The 26162-nt window shown below is 41.0% G+C and overlaps 2 protein-coding genes and 1 long non-coding RNA gene across 6 annotated transcripts; 1 reads left to right on the forward strand and 2 right to left on the reverse strand.

Moving 5' to 3' along the window:
* Positions 1-54: 54 nt before the first annotated feature.
* gpat4 (glycerol-3-phosphate acyltransferase 4) lies at positions 55-7696 on the reverse strand. 3 transcript variants are annotated; one of them, XM_056403450.1, is made up of 14 exons: positions 7513-7696; positions 6066-6371; positions 4848-4917; positions 4454-4748; positions 4294-4368; positions 3936-4025; positions 3557-3650; positions 3274-3389; positions 2302-2357; positions 2122-2207; positions 1919-2047; positions 1703-1782; positions 1325-1404; positions 55-649 (listed from the first exon to the last, which is right to left on the reverse strand). In XM_056403450.1, exons 2-14 carry the CDS (start codon positions 6231-6233, stop codon positions 570-572), a joined length of 1419 nt encoding a protein of 472 aa, XP_056259425.1. In that variant the 5' UTR covers positions 6234-6371; positions 7513-7696; the 3' UTR covers positions 55-569. The 3 variants fall into 3 exon arrangements, with proteins under 3 accessions (XP_056259425.1, XP_056259424.1, XP_056259423.1); XM_056403449.1 differs by having other exon boundaries at positions 1214-1404; positions 7513-7694; XM_056403448.1 differs by lacking the exon at positions 55-649 and having other exon boundaries at positions 924-1404; positions 7513-7693.
* A 239-nt stretch (positions 7697-7935) lies between these two features.
* LOC130187019 (uncharacterized) lies at positions 7936-9740 on the forward strand. The gene is made up of 3 exons (XR_008830374.1): positions 7936-8126; positions 8221-8339; positions 9013-9740. It is a non-coding gene; the product is annotated as an uncharacterized LOC130187019 (long non-coding RNA).
* On the reverse strand, positions 9710-26162 carry cabp1b (calcium binding protein 1b). Of its 2 annotated transcripts, XM_056404435.1 has the most exons (8): positions 17111-17617; positions 14055-14222; positions 13003-13033; positions 12768-12911; positions 12473-12582; positions 12083-12157; positions 11864-11936; positions 9710-11277 (listed from the first exon to the last, which is right to left on the reverse strand). In XM_056404435.1, the coding sequence occupies exons 1-8, from the start codon at positions 17150-17152 to the stop codon at positions 11252-11254; spliced, it is 669 nt and encodes a 222-aa protein (XP_056260410.1). In that variant the 5' UTR covers positions 17153-17617; the 3' UTR covers positions 9710-11251. The 2 variants fall into 2 exon arrangements, with proteins under 2 accessions (XP_056260410.1, XP_056260409.1); XM_056404434.1 differs by lacking the exons at positions 14055-14222; positions 17111-17617 and adding an exon at positions 24620-26162.

Here is a 26162-nt window from a genome sequence, read left to right on the forward strand (position 1 = left end):
CAGCATCATCCCACAATAGCTGCATTCAAAGAAAGACAAAACTGATAGACTCGATTCAGGTACTTCTCTCTTTTATGTCACAGGTTAAGACAGGAAAACAATGCCAGCTGTAGTATTTTTAGACAATGCTCGTGTTATGTAATAATCAGTAGTCACAGTTCCATGTCATATAATGTTTTTAGATGACATAAATGTTGAGGCAGGGGTAGCCTGAACATTTGTCATCTAAAAACATGAGACCTCTCTGCTCTAATAATTCTCAGACTGTAACGTGGAGAAAGGACGGGATACGTGACAAGACCGTGACAGCTGATAGGGTTCATATGGTTGGATTCAGTTTCACATGCAGCTCCAGTTTGAATCGTAATCAGGTTGCAGTGGCACTGTCTGTATCTGTTTCGTTCCACTTGCAGATCAGATGCATTGATAGCTCTGAAGAACTTTGAGTGTGTCTGTTGGTTTCTGTTTTAGCCCTTTAATGGACAGGCAACCTTTCCAGAATTGATTTCCCTTTCTGCTCAATACGTGAGTATGGGAAATTATTTATACAGTTATATAGCTGTCTGAAATCAGTCTGTGCATTGATTTGCATGTTTACTGTTGAGTGTCACAATATGCAGGATGGTCCATGTCTGAACACTGACTCCTTCTGTTGAAAAAGGGAACAAAATTAAGTTTCTGGTGAAGTTACTTTGTGTCGCCCTGAATCTCAAATCCTCCACAGAAATACTTCTCTAACAATCTGAGACAGACAAACTGAAACCTTCCATTATCATGGCTCACAGGAAGTACAATGCCCAGCAAAGATTAAATCTACGGACTCATATAGAGCCTTGAGCCAATTAGAAAGGTGACGCACAAGTGTTGGCACTGCCAGAGTGTCTGTGACGTAATAACTGTACTGTAGTACTAGACACTTAAAATAGTTGCAGCTTTCTTAATAGCTATGCTCCTCCATGATGTTAAGGTTTTCATCATTCACAAACAGTCAAAATGTTTTAATCATTTACAACATAATGTCACAACATACAACACATTAAATAAATATGATAAAAACATAAATATCAAAACAAAACATGCTACAAAATCATTTTCTTTGGTTCTGAGCCTGGTAAAAATGACACAATATAAATTCCTACTTTGATAATTCACATTTATGTGTAAGATGTCACTGTAGAGTCTGTACGTCTTGTACAATAAAAGTATGTCATACATTCACTGTGTCCTCGTTGTCTTTTGCTTCATTCTCGGCTGTTTTCATGCTCCTCTGGATTTTCGTCCTCTAAATGTTTGTCGTCACTGTGGTCTTCCTGGTCATGCTCACCTACAAGAACTTTGCTGTAGAGTTTCTGCTGCTCCTCTTTAAAAGCATCTTTCACTTTTCCTCGTTTCAGCCCTCCATCCCTGAGAGCACACAGGCAAAAAAAAAAAAAGGAAAAGTGAATCACACACAGACTTGACACGGTGTTATTAGTTACTTTTTCCACAAACCCTGGAGGGAATAACCTGGATTGCCTCCATGAATTAGCTTCAGGGTGTAATAATGCAGTTTTTGTCAAAGCTGAAAAGCTATTAATATTAACAATGTGTTTTGTGAATCAGCATCTGTTTCATGCCATTGGCAACCTCCCCCTTTTTAACAACCATTAGCACCTATAATTTAACTGATATATTATGACATTTAAATACAACAATGACTCACCAAATGAGATCCACTAAGCCTCCTTGTGCAGCGATGGCCGCTTTCACTCTGTTGGCAAACTGCACCGCATCCTCCCCTTCCTAGACAAGGACAATAAAAAAAAAAAGAACAGGCTGAGAAAGGTAGAAACAGTCCTCCAGTAGAACAAATAAATAATAGCTTGTCTAAAAGTTATATCATTATCATCATCATTATTTTGTTGTGACAAAGCTTCACCTCTTTGTTCATAGGTGGCAGATACCAAACGCTGCAGACAATGGCCCAGCTGCTCATCATCCTCAACAGATAATTCACCATGCCAAACTTACTGCTGTTCCAGAAAGCATCCCCAAACAGGGGATCATACTGCAAGGTGGAAATAAGGACATATTACGTCTATAAGTGAGAGCAAAATGAGCAGAGGAGGAAAATGTTCCTACCTTAATGGCGACTGGATAGACAGTGCAGTCAATCTCAAAGCTGCCCTTTTTGAACATCATCACTGATGTGTTATTGATGCAAGTACCTGTCGATGACACAGTGCAAAGACCTTTAGCAACACTAAACAAAACAGCAGCATATCAACAGTTACTTTTGCTCTACAGCATTATGATACACACCCTCAGGAAAGATAAGGATAGGCTGTTTGGTTTTGTCAGCAACATGATCACCAAGTCTGAAATGATAAAGCAGATACATAAATATTTTACCCAAATGTAGCCATTTACATAATTTCTATACTGTAGTTTCCGATCTGAGCAAATATAATAGGAACGATCAAATCATTGCCTAACATCCAAATCAGAATCATTACAGTGGACAATGACAAGTTGAAATATAACTTGAGCAGTATATACTGTATTTTAAATGTTTTTAAACACAAAGCTTCAGGGTCGTGCCAATTTCGCAAACTAAGATTGAACCACAAGCTGCTTTATGTTAGATTTTTGTCCACTGTCAAGTTAATTGCTTGATGGCTGCCACACTGTTTGTCATAGTGGAACATTAATGGATTATTTGTCACTTAACACCATGCACCAAATTTGGTATTGTTAGGTCATTAAGTGAAAAGGCATTAGGGAAACGAACAAAGACAAATCAATCTAAAAAGACAGAGAGCAAGAATACAAAAATCTGCTACAATTTGAGGTCCTTTACTCACAGTGCTGCTGTCTCTGTGACTGGTGTATTATTTGTTGGGAGGCCTTTACCAGCATGTAGACAAATTTAGATTTTTTTGTGTAAAAATACTGTACAGTATGTAAGTGTTTAGTATAAGTCTATAGTAATATATAGTGTGTATGTATCACAGTGTGTCAGAATAAAATCTAACAATTATAAATAAACATTTTAATCTTTTTATTAATGCTTCACTATCAACCATGTGAACATAATTAAACAAAACTCCACTCATAATAAGAAACATAGAGAGGTGAATGGCAGGACCACCGTACAATATGATCCTCTCTGTGACACTCACTGCTTACCATCAGCAATATCACCTATCCAAATGAATACCATAAAAATGATTACTGGCTGCTCAGCAGTACCACTGAACAATCTACAGCAACACCGAGACAATGCAGTGTTACCTTTTGGCCACTAGGTGTCTGTCTTTAACTTCTGATCTTTCAAACCAGATGTGAGGAGAGGATTTGACCATGGCTCTTTGGATCATTCCCATCAATCCTCCATGCACCTGGCCAACCTGAGAGACAAATTCAACTCAAGCTCAGCTCAAAAACAATATCTCTACTCATCTCTAAAACTAAAAAAGCTGAGCAGTTTTTTCATAATTCTTCAGCCTTACGAAGACTGAACACACACAGGCTCACGGAAACACATTATAGTATACAGAGACACAAACTCTTCTACCATAGAGTAGTAGCCATCATTGGCGAGGATGATGACATCAATGGGTGTTGTATGATTGGCCACACAGATCCCACCATTCTGTGGTTTGTTCTCCCTGCAATTAAACAAGTTTATTCAAGACAGAGATACAACTCACTGCCACACACATAGAAAAACAACATCACTTTGTGTAGAAAAACAATTACACGGATCACATTCTGAAGGTCCTATCAGTGTTTTTCTTCTCATTATATTATTTGAAGAGGAGACATTTACAAAAAGCTGCTTATAAAAAGCCATCATACTTGTGAATGTCACTGCTCTCATAATTATTACATTCAATAAATTCAACTGTTTCTGAGGAAGCTGATATTGTTGCTGAATATCAAATATCCTGTACCTGTTATGATAGGTGATGATTGCTGTGAGAGCTCTGACACAGATGCGGTAACACATCAAATGAACCTTCTCACTCAGGTAGGACCTTAACCTGAAGACACAGAGCATTATGCCACAACAATTCACTCCAGTCCCTTCCGTAGTGATGCACACTTCAAGGTCTATCAAACAGACACTTCATTTTTAAAGCAGCAGAACAATCCCTCTGGAAAAGAAAAGTGTTGTAATTTTAACCCTGATCTGCTAAAAATGTTTGCGGAGCAGTCTACATGATTACAATAGTCAGTCTTGTAGACTAACTTACAGTCCTAAATTCACATGCATGTTTTGAACTACTGTTGGAACTGGGGGAAACTTACTCTCTATTTGGCAAAAAGCCCACCAAAGAAGTCAGGACTAGGAGCAAACCAATGCCAGTGACTGCCAGAGTAACCCTGCAGGAAAGACAACAGTCAGTTGACATTGACCCACTCTCGGCTATTGTACTATGAGACGAATCTGCCTGTGTGCTGCTCTGACCTGAGAGGAAGCAGGACGCCATAGCGGATGAGGATCCCCAGGCCCCACAGGACGGTAAGCCTCAGACTTATGTGACGGAAGTTGTAGTTGCTCCGAGTCAGCAAGTTCCAGCTCTCCAGTTCCTGGGCTGAAAAGCGCTTGGTCACCTCATCATCCACGATGCTCTCCACACCTCTGCGGCAGAAGTAGAAGATGTCGGCCATCTCAAACTCCGGCTCTGAGCGCAGACAGGCTGAACCACGGAGCTCCTGGATCTCCTGCTGCAAAGAAGATGGTGGTTCTTTGGCTATGATACCTGCAATGAGAATGAGAAAAAAAAAAGATGTGTTTGGATAAAATTATAGAAATGATACATGTACAATAGGCATTGATTACTGAGAAATATTAATATTACCATTGCTATATGGTTTATAGAGTTCCTGATTCTTTTCCTTTGCTCCCATCTCCATTCGTAGCATTGCCCACTTTAAGAGAAAAACCATTAAGATAACTCGATTAGAGGATTAGAACAATTCAGTATTACAGTTTCTCTGTTTACTGTAATGTACATACAGCAGCATAAGAGCAAGAACTAAAGACTTACTTACAGATACACTACTACTGACCAGCAAATATGAAGTTGCGTGAGCAGGAATAAACATTGCATTCCCCCAAATTGTAATCAAGGTTAATGATTTAAAGAGAATATGGGCAACATAGACTGTGATATGATCAGAGTGAGAAGTAGACAACTTGATCCTTGGAGCCTACAGTTCTGCAGAAGAGAGGGTTGGCAAAACATGTTTTTCTGAGAAGCTTGCAACTGAGAAAACAACACACAGAAATGACAGAAACATTCAACACTTTCAACCCTCTACCCTTTGTCTGACTTACTCAAGCATAAGTAGGTCACAATTCTGAAGGATCAGAGCTCTGTGCCACCTAAACCTGGAGAGAGAACATTTAAAGAACCATCGCTTGGTGTGTGCGCCAAATATAAACACCACAATGACAGCACCAACAGCCACTTCAGACTGACCAGCTCCAGGGGCTCCAACAGGGCTGTATCCTGAGCCCCAACAACCAACTACAGGGGCGAAACAACTGGATTACAACAGTTGCCTTCAACTGTCCTACAACCTTTACGAAAGTAGGAAAACATTTTGCAAATGCCACCAAAAAAAATAATGTTAAAAAAATCCTTCCCAAGAGTCTGAGCTCCCTGCAGTATGTACAACACCTCAGATGGAAGTCCCATGGCTAAAAGCTCTTCCCAGGGGTCTGTCCCAAAGCCAAAGTCCCTGAGGAAAAAGATGCAACAGTATGTCCTGTGCTTTTGAAAGTCTCTCTGAATTCGGACTTCCCAGGGGTCCCATCCAGCAAGGCGTGCTTTTTTTAATCAAAAAATTTAAGTTAACACTTCAATAAAAATTTACTAACAACTCTGAGGGAAATAATATATTACTGTAGCAATTTACTGATAGTGTAAGATGTTTGACTCAAAATGTTGTATGATGTGTAATCAATAAATAAAATAACTTTTCCAATTCACCATTCAATAACATGCAAATATAAATGTCTTTGATTTGTACACCTCTAATAATATTGTGTATTAAACTGACACCAAGCTCACCTCAAAGATCTTGAGAAGCGTCCTCATGTACAGCCTGCGCATACCAAAAGAGACTCCAAGTACAGCTGGCACAATTATGAAGACAAACAGAAGAGTGAACCACACAGTGATGGAGATGCCAAGACACCTGCACAGCAGGTTGTCAACAGGAAGTGTAAACCAAGTCATGCTACCAACAGTGGCAACACAGAGAATGAGACTGCACAGCACACTGTAACCCTCAGCTTTAAGGCGAGTCTTCTGATCTGTTTGAAGCCTCTGTGTCTGTGGCCGACAGCGACACGTGAATCAGGAGACGCTCATAGTCTGTTGGACAAAGACAGCACAAAATATCAACATCACTCAGAAAAAGTGCAAACTTTATAATCCTCACTGCTCTCTTTCAGGCGATTTGTTCTACACTGTGATTGACATTCAATGATTTTTTGCACAGCATTCTTTGCTGATGGCCAATAAAGTGTTTAGCCACATATTACCACTAATAAAATATTATTTGTGTATTATTTTATTGACACGTTATTGATATATTCAATAGTTCTAGCCTACACTTTATAACTGATAGAGTGGTACCTCCTGGGTGCCCCTCTCATATTTGGTATTATTAAGTGGAAACTTTTGTTCAAACTCTCTGATTTGACTTGATTTCCTCTTTGAATTCACTGACTTTTTCTGACAGCAGGAGCAAGAGTTGTTTTAGCTTTTCAACAATGAGGGCATGGCTGTTGCTCACAATTGTAAATTAACGGCAAATGCCTTAAGAGTTTAAAACCTGGAATAACTTTTATGCAGGCTGTGAGAAACAAAGCTATTGAATTAATATATTATATGACATTATATTATACTATACTATATTATATTACATCATATTATTTAGTTGATGTATGTGTTCTGTTGTGTTCTCTGTCAAGGTTTATCTGTTGTATACTGTATCACCAATTAAATAAATAAATAAAATGTAAAATACTGTGAATAGTTATTAATTACTTGATTTACTGAAAGTACATTTTAGAATACAGCTGTAACTTTCTTGCGTCAAGCCTGAAAGGTGCAATACCACTAAAAATGATGAATTCCTATTAATGATGGTAAGTTAGTTATTAAAAGACGCTCAGCATCTGTTGCAGAGTTAATTAAGTAATAGTGAGTGGCCATTATGATATCTAGAAGCAACGCTTTAGCTAAATATTATTATATAACGTTGACAGTTATTGCTTTGCTACATCACCAGAGTGAGCATCCTGTAACGGGACACCTTCAGCTATCACGTCTCTTCTCTTCAGAGAGAGACCATCAGCTACGTGTATAGTATTATTAGGACGTTTTGACAAGTTTGGTTGATAACATGCTATCTTAAGACTGAGCTGCTAATAGCAGGAAAGCTAATTTTGATTCCCAGCTAACGGCTAATGGCTAATTATGTGTTAGCTACAAAGGGAACGGCTCTTACCGTCCTCCGGATTTAACGCTATTAACGTTAGTCCAGTGTCTGAGGAGGATTGAGGTGACAGACGGTGAGGTGGTTCTCCATCTGGACAGTCAAGGCTGGAGCACAGGACACACTGTCACACTGTGTTGGCTTCACCAGCTTTTAGCAGCGACTTACAGCTACAGAGTCATAGCAACAGGTGTCCAATGAGGGATGCTGTCACTGCACCGTGGGCTGGGCATCGATAGACAGATCATCTACATCTATTATGAGGAATTGTACAGTGTCCATCATAGGTATTAATTAATTAATTAATTAATTAATTAATTGTGGTACTCATGCAAACTACTAACAATGGTCTTTCAATGTTTCCTTAAATATAGTGGGGTTTTTATTATTTATATGGCATGTAAGTGCCAGTGACTCCCCCATGTTAAACAGTTGGCCCTCCCCACTTCAGGGACCGCCCACACGCAAGATGGCACCTTGCAGTATGAAGTGGTCAGGTGAAAGCACCTTCCACAGTACCCTTCACTGAAGAAACAACAATTTCGTTTAAAAAGGCCAGCAAAGTAAGACCATAAGACCAGAGCTCAGGCAGACTGCTCCACGGAGACTGGCCAGCTCAAATCCAGGTCAGCCGGTGGCCCGTTAAAACATCTATAAAGTTTTTTAAGTTTTCACCGGCTCGGTCAGTTTCTTTACCGGCTAGTTTCATTTGTGCTGCAGGTCCCAACACATGAGACCAAGGCTGAATTTCTTTCCCAGTACAACCATGGAGCCAATACTGGTCTGACTTAATCAATATGGCTTCAACTTGACCTGGAACCGGCTTTTCTTCTCGAGGTGTAAGTACTTTTCTGGCTACATGCCACATGTCTGTCTTCAGTGGTGACCTGCTACAAAATGCATTTGCTAACTTGCCGTATTATTTCTTGGCAAACGCTAGCTGGCTCACTGTCAGCGTTGCTGTGAAGCATATCACATCAATGGTTGTGGTTGGATTGTTTATGTTGGCTCTCATAACTTAATTCAGTTGTGCTGGTTAGTGTGTGTTTAAAACCCAAAGTGACACAGTTTAACGTACAGGATCTGCCCCAAAAGGCAATATATTCACTTCAACACTTCTTTAAGTGAGTACCAGGTCCTGTCATTGTGTACAGTACATTGTCTCTATGACATTCTAAGTTTTATCCACTTAATCCTCTATGATATGAACATTTTATTCACACTGAAACATACCTTTTGTTTTGATAAGAGAACAAAGACAGCCTGCCATGAGCTATTTCAGTTAAAAGCCGAGTTGGCTCTTACTGAGAAAAACTGATCAGTAGACAAAGGCCTGTGTGTTTATAATACTACAGGAGACTTGCCAGTGTGCTACTTACAAAGATTTTTGTAAATATCAGAATTGTATTTGTCTACATCTTCATTTGCTGTTATGACAGTCATTCCACATTTCAGCAAATTATTCATTTAGATAAACTGTTCTGAAATTTTTTTTTTTTTTTTTGTCTACAGACTGCTGGATTTGAAGAGCTTCATTTTCTTTATCAATTGAAATACTGTCACAGGAAGGTCCACTTTATTTTGGTCTCCATAAGCAGAGGTTTCAAAGTTTTTTAGTTAGATGTTTTCTTGATCCCATTTCCAAATAATTTCCAACCAACTCCTTAGTTTCCTTACACAGGATTTGATGTTTTTGATTTTGTTTTTCTGAATGTAAAGCATTCATTGCCAAACCAATTCCTGGGCTTTACTTTACTTAAAACATTCTTTTCAGTTTTGGAATATGCTGTTTTCTTAATGTCACCATGTTAAGTTATACTATAGATCTTAAAACCATTTGTAATGGTGTTGATCTATGTGTATAGTTCAGCCCTGCAAAGGGAAGAAATGCGTTTGTTGATAGTTCTGAAGTTGTCATGATGTATCGTCTTAGCTGGCTTGCCTAGTTAGCCTACATTCAGGAGTAAATATCACCAAACGATGGGCTGACTGGTTGTTAAAGGTCCCATACTGTAGAAATTAAGATTTCCATGTTTTGTTTTGTTTTTTTTTTATTATAAAAAGGTTTAGGTATCAAAGTATCTAAGTAAGTAATTAGTAAAGTATGTTAGTATGTACAGGTTTGGTTCAGATTGTGGAGTCCCCATAATACAGATTCATGTCCCCACTACATTGTTGATACAAGAAGAAACGCACACCTAAACACATATTAATCTCTCCAATAAAAACCTTTATTTTTATATGTTCTGCTACAAATTGCAGTTGTTTTCTAGCATGCATAGTTTCACACAGTTAAGACGAGTAAAATCACAAAGTAAGATTTCCCTTTAGAAGAATATCTTTACTTCAGAGCATGCATATACTCCCATGTCCATTCATGAACAGTCAACCAATAATTTAGCTGCCCCAGGAACCAAAGGGCAATTCAAGCAGCCATTTTGAAAATGTTATCCAATGAATCATATTTCTAAAAACATACTGCACCTACTACACTGCGACTCAAATAATATTCTTATAAACTTTCTTTGGCTTTTTTCATAAAGAAGTTAGTACCACTTCTTTACAAATATTAATAATGAAGGTAAGAGGGGGAAAAGAATTGGTAATAGATATTATGCTAGGGGCAGTTAATGGATGAGGTTGATTGTTTGATTGATTTTGAGGTATCAAAGTTCAAAGTGAAAATGTTGTACCAAAGTGAAAGTCACTTGAGGACTCAGTAGACTCACAAAACCCCAAATAGACAAGAACATTTATCAGAGCTCTTTGATAATAATTACAGCATTAACAAAATCCATATTTCATCTATAGTTTTAACACTCTGTTGATCACCTACCACTGTAACTTAGGTGTAGATGAACTCAAAAAAGTGTTTAATGTATTGAGTATTCATGCAGAATTAGTAAAACATACTGTAATTAAAAAGGCCAATTACAGTAGTCAAGATTAGCAACTCACTGTACCTAGCCTCAACAAAAGTTTCAGTTGAAGGAGTCTGTTCATCTTATGCACACTGAAAATTACATACATATATATATATCACAGTAAGATAGGCATAATGTTATTAATGTCAGAAGAACAGCATCTGTGCTACATTACACATAATTACAAAACAAATATTCGCTTGCCTTAACCAGGGTTGGACAATTGTCTTAAGGGAGATAATAAGTACAGTTTAGGGTGGAGAGGAACAACAGTATGCACAAAACACAAACACACAGCTTTGACAGGATCACATGAAATATTTCCATATTGCAATGTTGTATTTGTGCTTCTCAGCATTATAAAGGAATGTGTTGCATTTGTGGGGTGTTTGCTGGCATACTGCTGTAGTTGAAAATATGTCTTCTTAATTGCTACTATTATTAACAATAATAGTAAAGTGTTTAAGCAAAATTGCTCAAACATCTGGGTCAACAACCACATCAGCATTAGAAATGTCATTACTAAAGGAAAATATGCTTTTTAAAATATACTTTGTAAAAGTCTGAAATGCAGCTGTTGGTTTTTTTGTGCTCTAAGAAACAGCAGCAGCATATAATCAACAGTGTTGCTCCTGGCTGTAGTGGTCAGCCTTTGTGCTTCAGCGTGGCAGTTTCAGGGCAGGGTTGATATGTTTTTGTTCTCTTGTTCGCTGTCAGTTCAGAAGTTCAAGATCCATCAGTATTCTTGTGCCGGTCTCTCTCATATTCCTCCCATAACAACAGAGAATCCATGTTGTGTTTTAACATCTCGGCTCTCCGTGACAAACTCATCGAGACATCATACGCACAAATTCTGTTAGTAAAAGAACAGGACAGATGATTTTCACACACAGTAGCTCAGTGACCTGCTTTAGTTTGAATCTGTTATCAAATATGTGATACTGCACAAGTGGGAAGAATTTCCTCTTAATATATAGGATATACACATCCGATCACAGAAGTCACATTAGCCAAGACCGTGCACCATGCACCTAGCACTCCACAAGTACACTTTCTTCTTTGATCTTGCTCGATCAAATGTTGCTTGGACATTAATATTGATGGAACACAGAGGAAATGTAAGATCACGTTGATGTAAGAACAGTTGCAATACTGAGAACAGCAGCACTTTCTGATATGTTCATCCCTGACAGCCTGCATGCATCTTTTCCTCTGTGGGTAATCTATGAGGTGACATAATCCCTTGGTATGGTGATAATCTGACAGACAGACCTACTGCCTTCATCCCCTCACCTCACTATCAGCATGGTATTGGGATATCAGCCAGGCACATTGCTGGGATTTGAAATATGTGTGAATGTGTGTGTGTTTAAGAGAGAGACAGAAAGGAAGGAGGAGAAAGTAAAATGTGGTCTTCTGTATAAACTGCAATTCTTTACCTTCGAAGTCTACATGTCCATCTCCGTTAAGATCTATATCTCGTAGGATGTCCTCCAGATCTCTGTGCCCAACCTGAAGAGGTCAGATTGTGGGGAATCAAAGTGTGAACTTAATTCAGAGAAGATTTATAAGTAGAGTGGAGAGACAAGATTCAGACAGACACAATGATTGATGGAGAGCTACAGAGAAGAGGGCATACTCTCCCAGCAGCTCTGTACCTGTTGTCCTAAAAGTTTTTTCATTGCTTCTCGAAGTTCTGCTGTACTGATCTGGCCATCGCCATTTGTGTCAAACTGAAATCAAGAGAAACAGAGACAAATTACCAGAACAGAAATGCAAGAAGTAAAATATAATCACGATATGCAATTATCAAAACTGTCTTTTCTCCTTTTCTTTAATACGTCCCTAAACTTGCAAGACCCACTGTTGGCGTCGCAAAATTATCATCAACGTTATTTGACATGAAGTCCATAAAGTTATACTTGAATATAAAGTTAAAACTCTTAAAAAAAATAAAATATATATATATATATATATATATATATATATATATATATATATATTATTTTTGCTATCTTGTGTGCTTTTACCACGTGATTTTTCCTCACCTCCTTGAATGCATCCCTTAGCTCTTTCACCCCAATCATGTCTGCAGTTTCAGCCAGAAGTTTGGGCCCCATCAGTTCTACAAAGTCCTCAAAATCAACATGTCCTCCCACTGTTGGACAGAAGGGAAAGAGGAAGCTGGGTTAACTTTCAGGGTTTGCTTAGAGACAAAAAAAAAGGGACAAAACTTGCTTTATTTGTACTCTGTCTGACACTCAAGCTTAAGCACTGTGGTTGTAAAAGTGGAAATAATTCATAGACATGCACACACATACAGAAAGACACAGTTTTACTCACAGTTCATGTTGATCTGCTGACTCAGCTCTATTAGCTCCATCTCTGTTGGCATGTAGCCCATAGTCCTCATGCAGTTTCCTAGGTCTTTACAGCCGATAAACCCGTCTTTGTCTTTGTCGAACTCCTTGAACGCCTCACGCAACTCTGAGAGCACGAGAGATAAGGTATGAATATTAGATAGATGGCAAAATTAGTTTTATTTTTGCATTCTTTATTGTCCTGAAATGTATCATACCATCCATTTCTTCTGGCCTCAACTCTCGGTCCTGAGAAAGATCACAGTACAAAGTTAGGATCCAAACACTGCTGATATTTTTAATACTCAGCCAATACGCAGCATTCCTCACACAACATGATGATGTATAAAAATAAATGTGGCACGGAGAGTGCCAAGAGTCTGCAGGTTTTCTTCCGGCCAGAGAGGAGAAGGTTATCAGTGTTTGGATGGCAGGAAAACATGCAGATCCTTGGCACACATGCGACGCATAATTAGATCTTCGGATGAAAGTAATTATAGCATTTGTTATAATAGAAATGAATCTGAACCATTTACTGTATCCATAGCGTAAGTGTTTTGGGTTTTTTTCATAGTCACGTTGTTTCCATTTCTGAAAGTGTGGATATGCAGAGGCAATGGAAATACGCAAAGTACACAATAGCTTTTTTATTTGCCAGTCCACTGAAGTAAAATGACTCAATCTCAACCACTGCACCCATTAAGAACAACCATCTGAGAGCTTGTCTTTAGAAAAGTCAGTAAAACAGCAGTCGTCCACACTGAAGAATTCAACATCCCTCTTTTCTTTAATAACGAGACTCTGACTCGTGTTGTCACTGCTGGAAATAGACAAAGAGAAATAATCATCAGGTGAGGAGCATTTCTCCCATCGCCATAACCCAGGTTTAATAATCCTCCATCCTGCTACAAATGTCCACCATGTTTATGAGTAATCCAGCCTCATGCAGAAATATAGACTAACAAACACGAACACACACACACACACACACACACACACACACACACACACACACACACACACTTACAGTCAACATTCAACATTCTAGCTGTCAACAAGACTCGATACTATAAAGATTTAAAGTTTTCATATTGTCAAAATACCATATTCTCTGTCCCACCACGCTTCTTTACATGCTCGAAGTGCTGACAGTACAGTAAGAGATGATTACTACACACATTCACATTGAGTTTACTTATTGTGTGTGTACTGTATTGTGTGCTAATCTCTCTTGGCATGCATTCACATGATATTTTCTGGACTTACGTACAGCCTGCCGGCTCTCAGCGAAGCCCTTGCGTAGAAAGATGCATGCAGGCCCCAGTACGTTGTGCATGTTGGCTCCGTTCTGGGCCAGGGCCACTAGCGGCTCAAGATAGGCCCCCCCAGAGCCCCCCTCCTCACAGGACTGCACTGCTTTGTAGTTCTTCTTCTGGTCCTGGAGCAGCATCCGGGGCAGGGGGGCCAAACATGGGAGCAGGGGCAAAGACAGGGGTAGAGACTGTGACTCAGATTGTGGCAGCATGGAGCGAAAAAGGAGCCAACACGGAGGTGGGATGGAGGGGGTTCAAAAGCAGGTGACAGACACATGTCTGTCAGTCATAGAGAGGTGTTCAGTCAGGTCAGTCATGATGGGGGGAAGAAACTCAGTCAGAGGAAAGACTGTGTAATATATCCTGACACAAGCAACTGATGCCATCTATGACTCTGTCCTGTTGGTCACCACCCTGCACAACAGTACCAAGCCTCCATACTGTTTGTAGCAGATAATGTCAGCGGAGGTTGCGGGTTAGCAAAAAGGCAGTGCCCCTTTTCATGTCACCAAACACATCTGACAGCGTCATGTGACAGCTCTTTAGCCAGTTTGTCACAGTCTGCACCTGCATATTTTCTTACAATTAAGACTAACTGTTGTTTATTGCAAAATTGGTCAGATTTTAGCATTTTTCACCCTGTTTTCTAACTCTGATAACTGTTACTCACTAAAGTAATTGCTCAAATCTGGAAAAACGGCAACATCACTACAACGAAGTCAAACACTGCATGAAACATAAGCAGATGATCATACAAGTTTAAAGAAACCCCAGGTTAGCCAGTTTTAATATGAAGAGGGATAAAAAAGTACTTCAGGCAGACTCCATGTTGTAAACATTCAACGCAGTGTTTGTTGAGTACAATGTTTTCATAACCAATAGCAATAATGGTAAGAACTAAGAAAATAAGAATTAAGTTGTAATTAACCAGAATGATCCTTTAACAGCCAGTGGTCATCGGTAGGAAAGAACAGAATCCACATGAGTATATGTGTTTTTAACTGACAGCATTATGATTCCCACTAATGATACCATCTCAGTGTGTTAGCAGTAGTCGTATCAGTAGTACTACAAGCACAATGTCTGTTGATATTAGGGAATTTTAAAGATTGATGATACACTACTTGTACAATCAACTGCGGCTAGCTCGGGAGAGTTACTTGAATTTTTCCAAGAGTGACGAGGTTTTTTATGTGCGCATTACAAAATGGTTGTGTTCTTCAGAAGATAAGGCAAAAGTTTAGCCAGCCATTAAATTATAATCACCAATTAGCCACTCAACCAGGGGGCAAAAGTTGTTCTCACAACAGTCATCCCAATTACAGAGCTAGCTACAGCTTAATTAAAAACAGGCAATAACGGCCTGCAAGTGGACAAAAAAAGCTTCCTCTAAAGTCAAATAAGGTCCGACCATTGTTCTGACTAATATCCGAATTAGAGAGAGCAGCAGTCTAATCTGAGGCTAAATGCAGAACACTGGAGACAACTAGAAAATGGACTCTGTTTTCATGCTCTGTGATTACTACTGCACATTTTTGCCAAGCAGATATACAGAGTTTAAATTAGTAACATCTCTTCTCGCTGGTCAGGTCTTCAATTACCACAATGTAACATCCATCCCAGCTACAAGCAAGTGAAGTAGACTCGCTGTCACAGCGAATTACCAAGGTTTTTTTTTTTTTTTTTTTGCTGCTGCTTTAAATCTCTCAGACATGAGCAAGTACCCATCTTCAGATGGTTATTACAGTAAAAATAAGACATCTGCATGCATACAGACTGAAAAATGATTATGCATACATATACTACATGCATATACAAACTGTATTATATGCTCTACAAATGACCTTCACACACCATCTGTTGCCATGCCAGTCCTAATGCCAGTTCGTGCATTCCTACAGTCTCCACAACAGGAGCGGATGCCCACTGGGTAATCTGACCAAGTGATGCATGGAGCAGGGCTGTCTGCGGGTATATTGTGCCAGAAAAAGTACTATGAAGCCACGCGCTTGCAGTTATATAACCCGAAAAAAAAAAAAAAGAAAAGAAGTGTCAGAGAAAGGCTGTAGTCAAGCAAGAACTTCTCCAACACCCCAACCAATTTTGCACAGATGGCATCAACAGTTGCTCATGATATTGTGCTTCCTCAAGGATGTGCAGCTGCTGTGAAGGGAAATCTATTTGTGGGATTGTCTGCCTGCTTGAGAGTCTGTTCAAGCATACAATGAGGACAGCAGATGTAAGAGATGTATTGTATAAACGAACTCTGTCATCTTGACTTTTTAGAAAAATGGTTCTGAACGTTCTCCCTGCGCTCCTCCTCAACTGTGCATTCACGTCGTCGTCGTCGGAAACACTCAGAGTCAGAGGTACACATGAGCTGACAGAATCGGATACAGCTGAAACAGCACACCTGTTTTCGACATTTCCACTGACTGGTAACGTCCCGCAGGTGCAGGCTCAACTTGTAGCATCTTCCGCTGGCTGGTAAAGTGGCATCGCTGTGCGGTCTGACTGACTCTAAAGTTTGATGACATGATCCAAATTCACTGACCTCACCTCAGCCAACAGGTCAAGCACAAGCCGCATCAGCCGGCTCCTCTGATCCGTCTGAGCGGCTGAAATGGGTTTCCGGGTGAATGAAAGCATGCACTGATGAGCACAGAGAAAACTTTGATCCAAAAAGACACATGATAGGATGCAGATGTCATATAAACGTTGCAGTGCAATGAGTTTTAGAGGAGTCAACAAAGTCCTACATCAATACACATATACTCATATACTCATATACTATAAGATCCCACGCTGGCAAATAGCCTCCATTTATCTTGCCGTGTGGGGCTCCAGCAACACAAAACACAGAGTAACAGCTGGTAGTGAAATCCACAGTGGTCAGTCAGTACAGGTCCAGTCAAATAGCCTTCAGTCAGGTTGGGGGTCACACAATGAGACAAACATGCAGGGGGATTCAAGGAAACCACAGCCAAATGAAAAACCTCAGAGCGGACCTTACCTTCTTGGTGAAAATTTTAAGCGACTTTACAGAGTTGCCCATTGCAAGAAAGAAAAAAAAATCCGTCTTGTTTTATGTTTTCTCTCTAACTGTGTCTGTGTTAGTGTGCCTGTGTGTAAGTGCACGTGTATGCATGTGTGTTTGCATATGTTTCCGGGCATGCATGGGAATAGGAGTGATTAGAAAGGGAAAAAAAGGTTCAATGGGTCATTGACTGATATAAGAGGACATTTGCTGGAAAAAGCAGGGAGCAGAGCAGAGATATCTTAGGAGGTAGACAGAGGTGAGGAGGGAGAGGACGAAGGAGTGTGCAGGAAGGTACCTGGAGGCAAGGACGCTGGGAAGTATGAGGGGAGGGACACAGAGACAAATGAGGAAATATGTAAACAAGAACAAAGGACAGATCAGAAGAACGCAAAGATGAAGCGAGGGAGAGGAAGCATGCATGTGAACAGAGCGAGATGCAAGCGCCAGGAGTAGAAAAAGCAAGATTGCTTATTCATTCCATCCTCTCTCCTACAGTGTCTTTCCTCCCTCCCTCCCTCCCTCCCCTCTACCCTCTCTCTCTCCCTCTCCTTCTCTCTCTCTCTCTCTCTGTCCATCTGTCTGTCTATTGCTCTTTTTCCCTCACCCTCTCCCCCCTACTCTCGCTCACTCCACAGTTTTAAACCATCTATGCGAATGTGACAGAAGAAGCTCGTTCGGACAAGCATATTACCTTCCCCTGAGCAAGATGCTGGAGACACTAATCCAAACATGCACACACACACATACACACGCACACACAAACACACACATACACTCGATTAAACACACATGGATGTGGGGCTGTGGAGCTAAAAATATATCACACGCTTCCCCCTACTCTCCCATATCTCTCCCCACTCTACCCTCAGCATCCATCCCGCTCTCTCTCTCTCTCACACACACACACACACACACACAAACCACACACCACACACAGACATAGGAGCATTACAAAGTCATGTTAAGCTTGAAGGGCTTGGATTCAGATCAAAGCCAAAATGTGCAAGAAATGACAATGGATTCTGAACCACCGAGGGTGCAAACCCAGCACGTGCAAACACACACAGACACAGGCAAATAAATGCTGTCTTTCAGCCTTTCTCGTACAGACACTCACACACGCAGACACACACATTTATTGTCAAGCATGATGACAGAAATAGTGGGGTTTCTAAATATGGAACATCCGAAACCGGTGGCTAAAAGCGAAAATGTACATTTATTCTAGTAATGTGCTTGAATACAAATTAAGACGCTTGTGTTTTTTGAGAATTTAAATTTTATGCTACTTTATACTGTACTATATCCCAGAGGGAAATTGCATTTTTTTTATTTTTTATTTACATCACTGCATTTGTTTTACAGCTATAAGTTCTTGCTGCATTTACGTTTATGCAACAGTGACAATAATCAATGAGTGTTAAAGGTCGACCTGTCACATTTCAACAGTGTCGCAGCCTCAGACAAGATTAAACGACTGATATTTAAATCCTAAAAACTCTGGAGCTTCTGTATATGAACTAAAGACATTTCTGTGATGATGAGGGAAGTGACACCTCGATGTGTGACTAACTGTAAAAGGTGAAAGGTGTGACGACCAGGCAGAGACACTGATCTAAGTGTTCACTACTGCAGTATGGACACGTTGTTGTCACTGGGGCATTTTGCCACTCTTGAAACTTGTCACTGTTTGACTCTGTTTAACTCGTCAACTGCTATTTAAACATGTTTTTCACAGTCAAACTTGCCTCAATCTGTTTTGAACGTGAACGTTTTGAACTTCAAGCGTTTCAGTCTCGTAACGTTCTCGCTGACTCCAGTGTGTGTGTGTGTGTGTGTGTGTGTGTGTGTGTGTGTGTGTGACATAATAGTTATCTGTTACTTGCAAATTTTGCTTTGGGTCAAAATTGAATTGTATTTCTCTCCACGTGTTGAGTATGTTGGGAACATACTAAACTATAGCTCTTAAACAAGAAGCGGTTCATCATAGTAAATATTTTTACTGCACACACGCTCGCATCTTAAATTCAGAATTAAGGTGACACACAGAGAAACTTCGCTCCTCCAGCGGGTGAATGTGTAAACAGCCCTCTGGTGTCAGACTCTTCACAAACATCATTCTACACAGTGAGGCTGAAACATGTGAAGTAACAATAAGTAAAAACTAATTTTGAGCGGATGGGGACTTTAAGGATCTGAGTACTTCTCGTCTAAAATGACAAACCACAACATCCAGAACAAAACCCACATGTTGGGTTTTAAACCAGTATAGCATTCGCTCCTGATGTAACTTTACCTCCACTCACACTCGCACTTCAGCATTAACGCACATCCTCATTTCCCTCTCCTGTGCGACCTTGTCTATTCTCTGCTATTTTAATAAACACATTCACGCCAAAGTCGCCTCAGATCTTGCTCCCATTCAATATCTCTGCGGCTCCTCTGTGTTGTTCTGCGGATGATTCATCCAGCCTCTCACCGGAGGCTCATTGTGAACTTCAGAACACATCAGACGTCAGACACAGGAGCCGTCAGCTCTCATAATGTCAGACCATAGTGTGCACGGGCATGAGATCCATCTCACCCCTCTCTCTCTCTCTCTCTCTCTTGCTTCCTTTCTCCCTGGCTGTATCCTTCTCGTTCTCCCTCACAATCGCTCTCACTCAGATGCCAACGATTGACTTTAAACATTTACATAACTGCTTACATGCGGACAACATGATCTGAAGATCAGATGATTTTTACATTTTTTTTGGGGGGGGGGTCATATGTCACTGACTCATAGGGTGAAGCCTGTCTTGATTTGTGACAATAGCATATGATGCTTGCAACATCACTGACCAAACAATGCAAAGAAATGTATACGCGTGCCCCAGACTGGAAGCTGGCTCGCATAGAAAATATTAATAACTGCTTTTGCTTTTTATGTAGATGCAGATTTTGAGGTCAAATATAATCGTGTTTCATCCACTGCCATCAAGTGTGTTAAATGAGCTGGGAGATGAAGAAGGGGGAAGGAAGGGACTGATGTAATAACAAGCTCTCTTGCGTTCATCATCAACCGTTTTTTCTTTTTCTTTGCAGAGTGGAATGAGATGTAATCATTTCATGGTCAAACAAGACAAAAGCTGCTGCGTTTTAAATCGCAGTGTATCCAGCTGCAAAGACAGAAGGGATAAATACAGTGACCATAAGAGTTTTTTTTTTTTGTGCGTACATTTTTGTCGTCATCAGAGGACGTCTAGGGGGTGAAGAAAAAAAGAAGCGTACAATACACACTTGCGTCATCTTCCTGTGCTGGGGCTGAGACGTCACAGTTTAATCCTTTAGTTGATTAATTCATTCAAATCAGAATAGCTATAAAACCTTTAACTTTCATGCTGATTATTCTGGTATTTTGGTTTTATTTCAGATGGTAGCACATGCACAGACAGCTGTTAAAGGTCTGGTGCGTCAGCAGGGGAAAAATATTGACAAGTCTCATTTCAGTCAATTAAAGCTCTGTTGTTTTTCCTCTGACTCATTTATCCCTCGTCCTCTGTCTCGCAGTGTCTCTCACTGATTTTCCCTTCCAGCGTCGGGTCTCCATAAATATTTAGCATCATCACACGCACACACATACATTTAACATTGCAGCATGTGCAGTTGTGCTCTCAGGCTCTTACATTTCGCTGCCTAATCCTCATCTCAAAAAGGGATTTAACCAAAGAGTCAATTTTCTACCTCCTCCTTTGCCAGCACAGATATATAAATATCCATCTGTGCCTAAAAATAGCCCGCTATACTCTAGACATACTAGAGGCATATGCTGTGGTGAATATGATGATGCTGCCCCCCCATTTCCACCCAGATCTTTCTCCTTATTTTGCTCATTTTCAGTCTTTTTTTCTGTTGCGTGTCTTTTCATCTCCCTCTCAGATATCATCAAGGTCAGCGTGACCCCGCAGAGCAGAGAGGAAGAAGAGGGAAGAGAGAGAGAGAGAGAGTCTGTGAGGGCAAATAAAAGGGGAAAGGGAACGACTGACAGGAAACGTGAGCGGCTGCCAGCGCGTGATGAGTAGCAGGAAAAGCAGTCGAGGAAGTGAGGGGCTAATCTGCGTTTTAACACTTTTCCTCACATTGTCTGCAGAAATGTCAGGTGGGAGCAGGGAAGTGAGAGGTGACGAGTGTTTGCCTTATGTAACAATCATCAGGTCTTCCAGGGAAGTAGCTCTCTTCCTATTTTACTCTTTGCTGCCCCCCTGATTTATCCGATTCCCTCGCTTCCTTTACTTTCTTTCCTTGCCCTTTCACTTTTCCTGGCTCACTGATGTGACACAGATAGGACTGTTAATCGCTCCCCCACTCTCACTCTCTCTCTCCCTCTCTCTCTCTCTCGCTCACTCACAGTTCAAACCTATTAGCACAAACGGTACGTGCTCCCTCTGCTGGTTAATACACATATCCTTTCAAGTACATTTAATTTGAGAAGAAAATCGTCATCTCCTTTTATGATAATGTCTGAACAGCAGATGACAGATCTCTTTTCTGATTTCCTCCCAGGGGTTTTGTAGAACAAGGGCAGTGAAGGTCATAAAATCTGAGGCAGAGGCAGTGATTGTTCAGAATCTCTTAAAATAGAAACAAAATTTCTACTGGGACAAAAGGCTTTGTCCTTGATCAAGGTGTCTGGTGTAACCTGGATTGTTTAAAGATATGAACATGCAGAAATAATGATAGTTTTGTAAACTGTGCCTGCTTTAAAGATTTCACATTTCACATTAAAATGAATCACTGCATCACAACCTATCTATAAACATCGAGCTGCAAAAACACATTTGTCCTTATTCTAACCCCCACACTAGCCTTTTTGGTAATCATGATTCATCTCATGAATATGAAAGCGTGGATTATAAACTGCCAGTTTGGAGAAAGCATGTCTCCTTATGCTGCAAACCTGCTCTTTTATTTTTCTCAAATTTGCTCTGTCAGGTAGCATGTATGCCAAAGGATCTTAATTTTTTATTTTATTTTTTTTACCAAGACAAAAAAAAACAAACAAAAAAAAACACTCTGCCCTCCTCCAGTCTCTCATAATCAGGTCTTGATGTGCTATTTTTAGCTTCCTCCACTGGCAACGAATGAGTTCTGTTGGGATTGTATGCAGATCTTGATGTTACATAAGGAAAAATACGAAACCAGTTTGTGGTGTGTGAGATCTCGCCCTGCATTCTGCGCTGTCACAAAACATTCAAGCGGCGTTAAAGGCGTTTTAGTGCGACTGCATGGTCACTAAAACGAGCCGGCTCGGGTAAGATTCTAAGCAGGTGCAAAAACCTGCACGTGCAAGCTGCCTCGCTTTCGATTCGCTCTTCTATCATTTTCCCTCTTTTCACTCTCACACATGCATCATTCAGTCACTCACTCTGGCTCCCCCTTTCACACAGACACTTGATGTGCACAACTAACTCTGGTCCTCTCACAAATTGGTTTTGACTGTTGACAGCTGTGTCTGATATGACTGAACTTCACAGAAACTCGCCCGCGCTTTGAAATCATCGATGATTCAAAATATATTACAAAATTACAAAATATAGAGTCACAATCTCTTAGTGGTAAACTTTTGATGAATAACGCTGTTATTTATTTCATCTATGATTCTCATTCTTCTTGCGCAAAAGCTGCAGCAGCCAGCACAACTGTTCAACCATACAATAACACCATACCGTGCCACCACTCTTCCCTAAAAAAATCCAAGAATATCAGGTGGAATTTATCAAAACTGTTCACCTGATCATTCATAGATTTGATGGGAAAGAAAAAACAAAAACTATCGGCTATTTCCACACACGTCAGCAGCTCTGGAGACTTTATATAGCACACCGCTGCATGGATTTTGCCTCACTGGAACCCCTAAGACTGATTGAAGCTCTGGCCTGGATTGAGAGGAGTTATTTCTGGAACACATTAGCGCACGGGGAGGTAATTGTCTCCTCTTGAGCTTTTTTATCATCAACACAGAAAGAAGGATTTCAATGAAACAAGAGAGAAGTCGGGATACTGTACAGCTGCATGATCTGTCTGAGAAACAGGGGGAAACGTGGCGCCTTGTAGAGAACTGACGTGTTAGTAGGTGAACAGGTGATGCAGGGAAGAAGAGCCACCAACCCTCACTCAGCACTGCGGATGTCAGTGTCAGTAAAAGTTTTTGAGGTGATTAATACTTAATTATGTTTGATCAGAACTTCTCACCTGAATGTGTATCAGTTGACTTACCTGTTTGTCCGTGTGTGTGTTTGTGCGTGAGTGTGTGTGTGTGTGTGTGTGTGTGTGTGCGTGTGTGTGTGCGTGCATGACAACCTCTCAAAAGTTTTCCACACAGAGGGAAAGTTGATCCCCCCGCTGCTGTTCAGGTGACAGTCACAATGAAAGCGACTGTATTCATATTGGGATGCATGACAGACTGCAACCCCCACACACCCCGCCCCCCCTCTCCCTGTCATGAAAGTGATGGATACCAGATACACACAAAGGTCAGATTTGGACTGAAAACATGCATCCATTTTTAATTTGCTCTTCTGGGCTGACTGTCACGTCTGCATCTCACCTGTGAACCTCCACCTGCTGCTGCTGATCATTCAGCTCTGCACCTGTGAAACTAATAATGGCAGTACTAACACCCTCACACCTGGCCACCTCCGGCCTGTCTTATACTGGGATTGGTGTGAAGATCAAATATTGGACTGGGTTATTTTTATCCTAATTGTAAATTAGCTTTTTTTTAAATTTCTTTTTTTAATTTTTATTTCCCCACCTATGGCACCTATTGCCCCCCAGCCGTCCGTGGAGTGGGGGGGGTCTCTCTTTGAATACCCTCTCATTTGTTCATGTTTCCTCTTGTCTTCTTACACAGAAACTAGGTCGGGGATCATTGCTGATGAGGCTCTAACGCCCACTGAGACGGTGCATATGAAATGCGACTGAACTGAAAAATATTGATTTAATAATACTGCATTTGTTTTAAGGCGATGCTGGCATAATTGTACTTGAACCTGTTTTATTCTCATCAGTTATATTTCAAACTTTTTTCCCCTTCATAATAGAAAACATGTCAATTTTATTTTTCTTGGACAAAAATGACAATTTAAATGACCGTATAATGATCAGTGAAACTGTTGTGCCAGTCTAAAGTCTTGATTGATGATGCTGCTGCTGCTGCTGATTTATTTACCTTACAGCTTGTAATCTTGCCCTTTGCATGTTGTTGCACCCACACATTTAAAAGTGATTAGTGATTAGTGAGCTTTGAGCAATATGATTGGGTTCTATGTAAATCGACACTTGAAGGTAGAAAAAAAAATAACTCAAATGTTATTTTGGTGAAATTTGGCTCAACTATATAAAAAAAGTTTAGTTATTTTTCACCCTGCAGCTTGGGTTGTGCTTTGAATCTACTTTTAGTGCGCTTCCCAAAGTTTTAATTTCCTCTTCATGCCTCCTTACCTGCCCAAAGACTGACTTCACTATGGGATGAAGACTAGAGTCATATTCAGAGGAGTTGGCGCTCAGTCTTTTGGATGTGCGGCTGGATGCGGGCTGGGCAGGTGCACTGGCCGCAGGTGGGTCAGAGCTGAGACTGGAGGACGACCCGGTGATGACTCTCTCCCTGGGCTCGAAAAAGAAAGCCGCGTCGTCCGGCTGTTGTGGAGTTGGAGAGGTCCGCCTGTCCTGCCTGGAGCCGCCCTGGTGATGCGCTGCAGGAAGCAGCTCACCTCGCGAGGAGTCGTGGTGGTGATGGGAGTGTTTGGACCTGGAGGACTTGCTGCGCTCTTTCTGATGCCGGCTCGTCCTGTGTCTCACATCCTCCTGAGCGTAACCGTCATCCATCAGGCTGGCTTGCCTGGTGTGGCTTTTCTGCACCCGGTGGTGATCACCTAAATTTCGAGAGTCGGTGTGTCTTGGTTGGCAGAGAGGTCTCCGCGCGCTCGGCTCGCAGTCCTCCGTCCAGCAGTCCGCATCCTCGCTGCCTCCAGGTCCGGTGGGATGATGGTGAGAGCGGTGACTCCGGTGACCGTGTGGACCGTGATCCGAGTGCGCAGACCTGCGGTTGAGCCCCGATGATCTGAGCAGAGAAGTAGTCGAGTCGCTCTTTGGGAGAGAGGAGCTCATCGTTCGCTTTTTCTCGCTTGACAGGCGAAGTGAAATCTGCTGGAGGCTGGAGGTCGAGTAAAGGAAAAGAAGGCTGTCCTCCGCCACGTGCAGGTGCTCAGCTGCAGCCAGATGGACCCCCCCTCACCTCTCTAATCCACGTCCACACACTGGACCACCATCACTGCACAGTCCGCGGTGATGGAGTGAAGTTGGAGCAGCAGCCACCTGTGATGTGAAGTAGAGCCTGATGGTCTGGCAGCCAGGCGGTCAGTCTGACGCTTCACAGGGGGCTCTGCTAAGTTTGGATGACAGCTCTGTGTTGCGCTGCCGCGTGTCACACGCACTCCACGCGCAAAGTTCACTAAGACCCACGTCACTACGGATCATTTGTGGCATAATGAGCCGTTTGATGTGCATTATCTCCTTTTAATTTGTCATTAGCACGAACTGAATCATCGTTCAAACGTTTGAGGAAACTAACATGTTTCCACAGATCTGTCACACAGCAGGGTCCAAACTGAGACACTCTCCCTGCTGTATATTTAAAGATTTGAGGAGCCACATATCCAGTCAAAACTCAACAAGTGGCTGTTGTGACATTAATGCCAGTGGACAGTGGTCTGTCAGACTGTGTATCTGTATTTTTTCTCAAACTAAATACACTGGACCACAGCCAAAAAGACTCATAAACCAAATAAAAGATGAAAACAAGAGAGCAATAATTTAGAAAGATTACACACAGTGAAATCATTTTACACACTTAGTTAGTAGGTCTTTGGAGCTATGAATAGTAACATAACCTTTTGGAAATTAACACAGAGGCACCATTTATTCATTAGTCAGCACTGGGATAAACAAATGAGACATTCAAAACAGAACACTATTAGAATGGAAA

The sequence above is a fragment of the Seriola aureovittata genome, chromosome 18, assembly GCF_021018895.1.
Source record: "Seriola aureovittata isolate HTS-2021-v1 ecotype China chromosome 18, ASM2101889v1, whole genome shotgun sequence".
NCBI lineage: Eukaryota > Metazoa > Chordata > Actinopteri > Carangiformes > Carangidae > Seriola > Seriola aureovittata.

Coding starts and splice junctions, on each gene's coding strand:
- gpat4 (XM_056403449.1), bottom strand. CDS start 6,233: ATGACTTGGTTTACACTTCCTGTTGACAACCTGCTGTGCAGGTGTCTT. Junction 4,918..6,065: donor CGCTTCTCAAGATCTTTGAG/GTGAGCTTGGTG, acceptor TTTCTCTTAAAG/TGGGCAATGCTACGAATGGA. Junction 2,048..2,121: donor TCTATCCAGTCGCCATTAAG/GTAGGAACATTT, acceptor TCCACCTTGCAG/TATGATCCCCTGTTTGGGGA.
- cabp1b (XM_056404434.1), bottom strand. CDS start 25,285: ATGAGCTCCTCTCTCCCAAAGAGCGACTCGACTACTTCTCTGCTCAGA. Junction 12,912..13,002: donor GAGGCCAGAAGAAATGGATG/GTATGATACATT, acceptor TCGTGCTCTCAG/AGTTGCGTGAGGCGTTCAAG. Junction 12,158..12,472: donor TAAGGGATGCATTCAAGGAG/GTGAGGAAAAAT, acceptor TCTTGATTTCAG/TTTGACACAAATGGCGATGG.